The 10,189-nt window shown below is 33.4% G+C and overlaps 1 protein-coding gene across 3 annotated transcripts; it reads left to right on the plus strand.

Annotated features, from left to right (window-relative positions):
- Positions 1-1,929: 1,929 nt before the first annotated feature.
- Positions 1,930-7,210, plus strand: LOC129320946 (U-box domain-containing protein 43-like). Of its 3 annotated transcripts, none has more exons than XM_054966633.1 (4): positions 1,930-2,291; positions 3,160-4,501; positions 4,840-5,158; positions 5,571-7,210. In XM_054966633.1, exons 2-4 carry the CDS (start codon positions 3,266-3,268, stop codon positions 7,058-7,060), a joined length of 3,045 nt encoding a protein of 1,014 aa, XP_054822608.1. In that variant the 5' UTR covers positions 1,930-2,291; positions 3,160-3,265; the 3' UTR covers positions 7,061-7,210. The 3 variants fall into 3 exon arrangements, with proteins under 3 accessions (XP_054822608.1, XP_054822610.1, XP_054822609.1); XM_054966635.1 differs by lacking the exon at positions 1,930-2,291 and adding an exon at positions 2,336-2,622; XM_054966634.1 differs by lacking the exon at positions 1,930-2,291 and adding an exon at positions 2,336-2,584.
- Positions 7,211-10,189: the final 2,979 nt, after the last annotated feature.

Raw genomic sequence — 10,189 nt, forward strand, 5'->3', positions numbered from 1 at the left:
CTATTATTAGAATTATTTTATTAGTTTTAAAAATTGAAAGTAATATTTATAAAGTGAAGATTGTGGTGGGAGAGAAATTGTAAGGAATAATTTATTGAAAAAGCCACAAGGTAACCATGCTTTTAATTTGTGATTAGTGTTACTTCATGTTAATTGGATGATTATTGAGAAAATTATGAATTTTGTAATATTGTATAATTGTGCAATATTATTATGAATTTGTTTGATTATTGTGGGAGGTGTTGGGAGACTTGCTATTGTTGTTGTATTTATGTGCCACATGGTACGCCCCTATTGGAGCTCAATAGGTGGTTTGTAAGGGTTCGGGCTAATCTACCTTTAGTCGAGTAATTTAGCACCGAGTGAGGGCTACGGCTCGAGGTTAATGGAGGGATATAAGGATGGTTGTTTGTGTGTATTGTAATATTTCTTATATTTGTTGAAATTATATTATTTTTAATTCTCACTTAGTAAGTACACACTTAACTGTTTGTATACACTATCATAAATTGGTATTGGTTACTGAAACTTTTGAGTCTTATTATGTGGTTAACAATTTTTAGGAGAAAAGCCACGAGTGACACGTGGAGGAGTCCCAGAGGCTTAGTGGCATAGATCCACTGTCTCTTTTGGTTATTTGATTTATGATTTATAATGTGTTATATTGTCAATATTAGAGCTTTTTGTTTATTGATAATTATATAAATATATAAATGTAATTATGCCTTTCAAACTATTTATATTTTTGATACACTTTGGATGACTGAAATTTTAATATTTGGTTTACTTTGGATTTGTTAAAATGGCATGATTATGAGGCCAAATAACTGGCTTATTTTGAAAATTGACTAAATTATTTATTTTACTTGTTGGGAGTATAAGGATGGACAAATGTGATTTAGTTTACTTGTTGGGAGTATAAGGATAGACAAATGTGATTTAGCCTAATGACATGTGGGAGGTAAAAATTTATCTGAAATGTTGTATTGTGTAAGTTTAAGCTAATTATAAAATATTTTTTATATTAAATTTATTGATATAAAATGTGTTGGGTGGCTGTAACCCAACTATGGTTGAGTTAAATTATAAAAAAAAAATTTGGTGTGTTACATCTGCCTTGAGGTGCAAGGGTTCTGATTAGGGTACAATGTTTTTGACTTGAAGTGCAAGTGGTGAATAGGTAGCCTTTGTTTATTTATTTTTTTTTCAATTTCATTAGTTTAAAGAGAGGGTTAATTTGGTTATTTACACATATTATTTAATGAATAAAATATTATATTTGATCCTTGGAACTAATTTCCTTTCTAATAAAGTTCTTTTTACCAATTCTTTTAAAAACCTATTTGAAAATGTGTTTTCTATTATTTATTTTGAAAACAAAAAAAAATGAAAAATTGCATTCTTTGAATTGTTTTGTTACTTTTTGTTATATAAAACTAGAAAAAAAGGTTAAAATGTTATGCTTTTATTTCTTTAAAAAAACTTATTCTAAAAAAATATTTTATAAAATTGTTTTAAAAACATAAAAATAAAATATAGAATCAAATAAGCTCTAAGGATTTTTAGATTTTTGTAATTAATTATTTTTTTTCAAAAATATCTTAATAAATAAATTAATAAATCATTCATGTTTAGTACTATAACCAATGAAAGTTGATTAAATCACTAACTTTATCTAAAAAATAGAATAAACTTGTAATTTTACTTCTATTCAAAAAAATTATCAAATTTACATTGCATTTCCTCCTATGATTAGTAAATTTAAATAAAAATATTTAAAAAATATAATCAATACTTTACCAAACATCTTATCTAGAAAATATAATTAGGGACATGACATGATCACATGACGTTCGCTTTGAGAAAATTTTTCGCGCAGGAAAAACGGTCAACCGAACATGACAAATTAACTGTCTGTCAACTCCAATCGGCAAACGTACAGCAAAAATGCAGAAATCAAACCAGCTTCAGTGGGAAAAAAAAAAGTCTGCTTCACTGTCACTGATTGGCCTCTCCTACATTTCACTTTCCTAGAAAATTTTCATCTTTTTCCAGACAAACAACGAATGAATGTGCGGAGTGGAACACTGCAATTTTCGTTGGGGCCTCACCAAACCGCGTCTGTTGAAAACTGGAATGTTGGACTCTCTCTTTGGTAGTGCGTCTTTCCTGGAATTTTCCTAGAAAAACCTTGACTCTTCTCATCCAATACGTCTCTCTTACTTTCAGTCTTCTAATCTGCTTCTCGCTTTACACGTCACTAAATTGCTGCTTCTGAGACGGAGATTGAGGTAAGCTTGTTTAACAGAGACTTTGAATGGACAATAGCCTTCTATTATACGTCTTGGAATTGAAATTTTTCGATATTAGAGACGTGAAATTTACGGTTCTCTTTCATTGCTTTCCCTAATCTATAAGAACTTCAGAGAACCCAGAAAATAATCAACGTTGAGACTTAATTGTTCTCTCTTTCACTCTCTCTCTCTCTGGTTTTTTTTTTCCCTGAGATTGGAAGAGTTTCTGCTTAAACAAAATTGTTGTATTTAATTGCTCTAGTTCTCAGACTTCGCATTCCAATTTGAAGGTTGTTTTTATAATGTTTCTTCTTTGATCTTCCTAATTGTATGTAGTTTTTTCTTCCCCAGTTTTACTCCTGTACCTTGTATTTTCTGTTTTTTCCGTTTTCTTTTTTCCTGTTTTCTCATATACTTCAAAAGTGAGAATCTATATATATAAGTTAATATTATGTGAAAAGAGAAACAACTAAAGCAAATTGATGCTTGTGACTTACAGTTTATCATCTGTTGTTAGCGTTACTAAGAATTAAAGCTATTGTCATTGCTACTTGAATAATCTTTTCAAGCTGCTTGCTGCATTAAGTAACCTAAACATCAAAGCTAGTAGTCGAAGTCATAAAACTATGTATGTTACATGTGTTTAGCCTGATCTTTGTGGCATAAAGATTGGTCTTCTTTGTTTAACTGATGATGTTCCTTCACCCTACTCTCTGTTCAAAAAATTTCAAAAAGAAAAGAAAATGATGTATTCCATTTTTCCAAACAAAGGTTCAGTCCTTAACCTTTTCATCTTCCAGTAAAACAGTTTAGTGAGTTGCTGCATTATTTAAAAGAGGACTAATATGGAAATATTTTGTTGCAGCTAGAAAGAGATACACCTGGCAGATTTATAGTTTCAGCTTCCCATAAATTAATAGGGTCCGGTTTAGGCGGTTCAAGTAGAGAAGATTCAGAATAGACATTTAACAATGGTAGGATTGGAACTCATACCAGTAGGCACAATTCTGGCTGTGCTTACCAATCAGATTTTGAAAACAGCTAACGCAGCATCTGAAGTTCTTATTGAAAAAGAAATTTTTAAGGTTCTTTCACAACACTTGTACGATATTGAACCGGTGCTAAAGGAATTACAGCTTCAAGAATTGAATGAGTCTCAAGCTGCAAGAATTGCTCTGGAGTCTCTGGAAGAAGATGTGAAGAGGGCAAATAAAGTGGTTGAGAAGTACAGGAACCGGGGTCGTTTTTACTTGCTGTTTAAGTGCAGGCACATAGTTGATGAAGTTGAAGAGGTCACAAGAAGCATTGGAAAGTCCTTGTCTGTGCTATCACTTGCAAATACTGAAGTCTTATCGCGAATTTCTGATCAGGTTGATAGATTGCAAAATGAAATGCAAAGGGTAGAGTTCGAGGCATCACAATCTCAGATTCAAATAGTGGAGAGGTTGGACCAGGGCCTTAGGGAGCAGAAACAAGACCAGGCTTTTGCAAATGACATGCTTGAAGAAATTGCAAGGGCGGTTGGCGTGCCAGTCGAGCCCTCAGAGATAAGCAAAGAGTTGGCCAGCATTAGGAAAGAAAAAGAAGAAGCTGCGGACAGGAAAGAAAGAGCTGAGGTCTTCTTCTTGGAGCAGGTCATTGAGTTACTGTCCCGAGCTGATGCTGCAAGAGATTATGAAGAAGTTAAGAAACAATACTATGAAAGACTTCAGGTGATAGAGAGGTACAATTCAAGGGAAAAATATATAGAGCCGCTTAATTCTTTCCTTTGTTGTATAACTGGGACTGTTATGGTAGATCCAGTAAGCCTTTGTACGGGTACCACTTGTGAGAGATATGCCATTGAGTCTTGGTTTGACAGTGGCATGAGGACTGACCCAGAAACTAAAGAAATCCTTGAAGATACTAAGTTGAGATCTAATGTTCCTCTTAGACAATCCATAGAGGAATGGAGAGAACTTAATTACTGCCTTACAATTAGGTCCATCAGAGAAAACCTTTTATCAAGTGGTAACTTATCTGTGGAAGAATCCTTGAACCAAGTGCAGGATCTCATAAGAGAGAATTCTATAAACAAGGACTGGATTTCTATAGGAGGGCTCACAGACATGATCATCTCCATCCTTGGGAGCACTGATAATGGAGATGTAAAGATCAATATTTTGAATACTTTGAATTATGCAGTAGAAGGGCATATGAGAAACAAGGTAAGCAAACTTGATATTCATTTGAACTAGGAATATCGTTACACAGTTATTTGGCTTGGTTTAATTAACCACTTTGCCTTGAGAATTTATAATTTATGATTTAAAAATTTGGTGCACTGTATGTTTGAATAATTTCTTCAACATTGTACTGATTATCTACGCATCTCACATCATGGATCATTGCATTCACACTACCATTTTTTAGATGAAGGTACTTTCATTCATATGGCTAGTGAGACACTTTTACCTTTGGGATATATCTGCTCCTGAGTTCTTTATTGCTGTTCCTATAATGATTGTCAGAGTTCTAAAATTTTCATCCGCGTACAATCATATAGGAAAAAGTATCAGAGTCTCAAGGATGGGATCACATTATTTGCTGTTTGGGAAGCGACTCAAGAATTTCAAAAGCTGCCATTGATTTGCTGCATGAGTTAATGGAAGGTCGAGCTGGTTGGAATGTGTCTTTCTGTAGAAAACTCTCTCAGCATCACAGTGCAATTTCATTCCTTGTTAACCTTCGGAAGGGTCCAGACGAGGAGTCAGCTGAGATTGCAGAAAAGATTCTGATGGAGCTTTTCGACATAGATGAGGCCAACATTTCTAGTGCTGCCAAGTTTGGCTGGTATAAACCGCTTGTTGATCGTATGGTTCAAGGTAAGAGATTGTTTGGTACATATAAACCAAGGAAAACCCATTGAAGTGGGTATTGTAGGTGGTGGGCTTCATTGACTTCTCCACTTTGATGAATTTTTGTAGACTCTCTCACCTGACTATGCAAGATGTGTAATGAAGGATTTCTTCAGAAAATTTTAATATCATTTATCATTTAATCTTACCTCTAGGATTTTCTTTGGCCACGGAAAAAGAATACTAACTAAATCTAAAATTAAAGGATTGACCTGTATTTTTGAACTCGAGTCATGATTCTTCTTCGCAAGCTCAGAGTCCAATTTGGACAGTATTTGTCATCTCTTTTGATTATTTTTCCATTTGTTGTTTTACTCAGCTCCTTAAAGTATCTGTGCTAGTTGATTGATTCAAGTTATTTCCCTGTCTGTCTTCTCAGGCGTAGAATCTTCAAGAATATCAATGGCTAAAACCATTGTCAATATGGAGCTGAGCAATTTAAATTTGAACCTCCTTGGTGAAGGAGTTATACCTCCTTTGCTCGAAATGCTGTCTGGCAATATTGAATTAAAAGAAGTCTCATTATCTGCACTGGTTAAACTATCAGGTTCTCGTGCCAATAAAAGTATTATAGCTTCACTGGGAGGAGTTCCTATTATTCTAGAACAGATGTTCTCTCCTTCTATGCGAACTCTCATTACCATAAAATGCTCTGAAATCCTGGAGAAGCTTTCTGCTGATGATGATGGAATTGATTACTTTGTTGATAAAGAAGGGAAACAACTTGAGCTAGATTCCATTATCACCAAATTACTTGCCCTTCAGCAGAGTCCCAACTTAGCCCACAATATCCGCAAGCCTTCTTTACGTGCACTTCTTGGAATTTGCAAGTTTGAGACTGGTTTAGTCAAGAAAGCTGTCCTAGCTGCCAGTGGTGTGTCTCTAATCCTTCCCCTTCTTGATGACTCTGATTCAGAAATCAGACAGACTGCCATAAACCTTCTCTTTCTTTTCTCTCAACATGAGCCAGAAGGAGTGGTTGAATACCTCTTCAGGCCAAGGAGGCTGGAGGCTTTGGTGGGATTTCTAGAGACTGATGATAATGAAGTACAGATGGCTGCTGCTGGTTTACTAGCAAACCTACCGAAATCCGAAAAAGAGCTCACTATGAAGCTGATTGAATTGGGTGGCCTTGATGCAATCATATGCATTTTGAAAACTGGAATAATGGAAGCAAAAGAAAATGCTCTCAGTGCACTCTTCAGGTTCACAGATCCTACAAACATCGAGTCACAACGCGATTTGGTTAAACGTGGAATATATCCTCTGCTTGTGAATTTTCTCTCCACTGGTTCAATAACAGCTAAGGCTAGAGCTGCAGCCTTCATTGGAGATCTTTCTTTGAGCACTCCAATGCTCACAGTTTCTGCCGAATCAACAGGCTGCTGGTGTTTTAGATCATCAAGAGTTCCTTTGTGCCCAGCACATAGTAGTGTATGCAGTGTGAGCAACACATTTTGTCTCTTGGAAGCAAAAGCTTTACCTGGTTTGGTGAATCTCTTATGTGGGGAGGTTGATGTAACTGCTTATGAAGCAATACAGACACTTTCAACATTGGTTTTAGAAGATTATCCTCAAAGGGGAGCACGTGTTTTGCACGAATGGAACGCTATAAAACCGCTTCTAGATATTCTGACATGGGGGTCTGATTCTCTGAAGGCTGAGGCTCTAGGACTCTTAGAGAAGGTCTTTGTATCAAAGGAAATGGTGGAATCCTACGGCGTAACAGCTAGATCACGTCTGGTTGGTTTGACGGGGATGAATATTTATGGAGATGGCCATCTCAGAAGAAAAGCTGCTAAGGTATTGTCATTGATTGAACGGTATTCAAGGTCATCATCTGCTGCTGTTTCAGGAGTTCTAGAGTGACATGCTTTGTTAGTATTTTCATGCTTTGTTAATTCATTAAGTAATTGTTAATAAACGTAGTTATATGCTGCTTGTTCAGCTTCATGTCAAAAGACATAACAACTCAACCGTGTAAGTTCCCCTTGTAATTTAAATATATTCTTTGAATTACTGTGATAAGCTTAGATGTTTTCAGAGTAAAGGATCATCAACAAGGTGTTCTAATGAGATGTAGATTCTTATATAAGACTTTATCATTCGATAATACTAGAGCAAGTTATCATGAGAGAAAAGATTCAGAATCTGGAGAAATTCAATTTAGAGCTATGACATGTATAAGATCCAATATTAAAATCATTACAGGGATTTTCCATGACTAATTATGAGTTCTTTTCCCTGTCCCCCCCCCTTCTTTTTAACCGACAATGATTATGAGTTTAATACGTCCTGGTTATCTAAAAGATGGAGAAATTTCTCTCTCGACATTGTTAGAACATCAATGTATTACTCATTTTACCTGTAAAGATCTCTTTCACCTATGAAAAATACTTTTCTTAGAAAAATATTTACTTTCTTTGATTGGATTTCTTTGCAAACCATTTGCTAGAAATTCTAATTTTCTCTTATTAACATTATTCTCTAGCATTTCAAAACAGACATCAAAGACATATCGATATGATCACAAAATGTTGTGGCTTGTAGCTTCCCTTTATTAAGAATGCCCCCCGGAACCCAATAAGTGATGTTAGAGCCTGTTTCCGGTAAGAGAATCAATGTTTAGACAACAGAAAAGGCCTTGAAAGTCCACGTGGTATTGAGTTGAGCCATTGTAACATGCTGGCATATTCAAAGTGTAAGCAAATAGCATGTTGGTTAAAGGGGGGAAAAAAGATAATTTTTCATCCCTATGAAGGAATCAGAGGCGCCAACACATACATGATAATGATTCCAAATTCACGAGTCACGAGTAGGTGTGTACACAACTTCATGGGTTCTATGTACAATTTTCTCTGTTTCTATATAGATATGATCGAGTGTGATGCATAGCATCATTGATTCTTAGGTAATGTTTAACCTTACAGACATAGGAAATTTGCAAAAGTGACCAGTCAATAGGATTATCTTACTTTTTCCTTAAATGTGCTAGCTTGTGAGTTAGCAGGTTAACTCGTTAACGCACACATTTTCGCAATTTGGGCCAACCCAACCCAACATGTCAAAATTAGCAAGCCCAAACTTGTCAATGATGAACTTATACTCAAGAGGAATATTATTAAAATGTCAAGCATGAGTGGGCTTAGCTTTGCTTGATGTGAGGAAAAGTCTTACATCAGATAAAGTTAAGTTGAAAGGGTATATAAGTAGAAAAGATATATGAACTCAATGTTATAAAGTTTAGGGTTAAGATATAGGTATCATATTCTTTTATATGTATCCTCTTGAAATTATTGGAGCTAGTTGTATTCTCTCTCTCCCCTTTTCAGGATGTTCCCCAAGTCCAACAAACAGAAAGCATGCATGTTTCTCTCCACCAATACTCAACAATCCCACATACGATATGCACATTCATGCCTAAAGTATGCAACTTGAGTCATTAGATTTCGTGTTAGATTCCTTAATAGTTTCACCTCTCTAATGCTACATAAGCTCTATTTTATTACAATAAGCAGTCATTAGATTGGACCAATCTTGAAATTACATCCTTTTAGTAGGATAAGTGAGATTTCTGGATGAGCAAAATAGATTGAAGCATTGGGCACAAGCACAAAGTATTCATCATAACATGCATAAGCAAGTTTGACTGCTTCTATGATTGACAAAATTTATAGGTCCTTCTGGAACTAGGAGATTTGGTTCATTATAAATCATCCTGTATGATAACCAAAAAAATAACCTGATTGGTAAATTTTAAAACTAAAACGTTCATAAAGATTTAAAGATAAAATATGTGAAATTTTATTAGTTATTTTGTATTATCCACCCTATGTTGACCCTGAAAAAGTTCTCAATAAAGCTGTTTTTGAAGGCATTATTGTAATTTCATTTTAATTTTTAATTAATTGCACTATTATTTAAAAAAGAAAAAGAAGATTTTTGTTGGATTAGGTTGGATAAGGGTTCAAAAATGAACACACTCAAAAAGATGTAGAGAGGCCCAAAACAGGAGAGCTAAGAATAAAACTATAATGAATAATTGTTGTTTGGTAAACAAATAACACGCCACAAAATTATGATATAAAAATACGTAAAATTAAGATAAAATATAGCAGTCTAAAATAAAAAATAAAATGGAGTTAAATATGTTTTTAAAAAAAGACAACCAACAATCAATTGCAGTTACATGGAATGAAAGGGATAAAACTAAAGTATACATTTAATTTTTTAACCTGACACAACATTTTATTTTATTCTTTTAATTTCATAAAGTGTCTTTTTAGTCTTGTAACTATAACACTATTAATTTTATCTTAATAAATTTTTACATTGAACTTTTAAATATTAACAAAATATTTTAAATGTTGATATATTAAGTTTAATTTTTTTAAAATAACAATGACTAATATAAAAATAATCATTTAAAACTAACAACATTAGAGTTGAAGGATTAATTTTTTTTTCAAAATTAAACATTAAATTAAAATTTTATATAAATTTAAAGAATTAAACATATATTTAGCCAAGGGATAAAGTTAAGAGTTTGAAAGTTGTAGATTGAAAAACTTACATTGAGAGAGATGTTCCTAATTGAGCTTGATAAAGTAAGAATATGATTTGGTAGTATAAATATAAATAAATATATAAAAAAATGCAGCAATAATTTTCGCATAAACTTTGATGCGAAGAGATGATAAAAATTTATTAAAGATGAACGTGTCCGTTTTTGTATATTTTTTTTGGTGAAAATATTTTACAATAATCTAAAGATCTTCGATAATCTTTTTACATATACATTCACTTCAAAATAATTGTTTTTTCAAAGATTTAGAATTATAACGAAGTACTCTCTCTAATTTTTTATATGATGTTTCTAAGAAAGTTTTGGAGTTCTTATTTTAAAAAAATATTGAAAAATCTTAGCAATAATTAATACTTCCTCCATCTTAAATTATAAGATACTTTTAGATAAAATCTCACATATCAATAAAGTTC

The sequence above is a fragment of the Prosopis cineraria genome, unplaced genomic scaffold (assembly GCF_029017545.1).
Source record: "Prosopis cineraria cultivar Desert tree isolate PC_DT_omini unplaced genomic scaffold, ASM2901754v1 PC9, whole genome shotgun sequence".
Lineage (NCBI taxonomy): Eukaryota > Viridiplantae > Streptophyta > Magnoliopsida > Fabales > Fabaceae > Prosopis > Prosopis cineraria.

Bases quoted from the DNA above. Each gene is read 5' to 3' on its own strand.
- LOC129320946 (XM_054966633.1), top strand. From the start codon at position 3,266: ATGGTAGGATTGGAACTCATACCAGTAGGCACAATTCTGGCTGTGCTT. The intron at 4,502-4,839 runs GTAAGCAAACTT...ACAATCATATAG, and splicing joins AAGGGCATATGAGAAACAAG to GAAAAAGTATCAGAGTCTCA. The intron at 5,159-5,570 runs GTAAGAGATTGT...CTGTCTTCTCAG, and splicing joins TGTTGATCGTATGGTTCAAG to GCGTAGAATCTTCAAGAATA.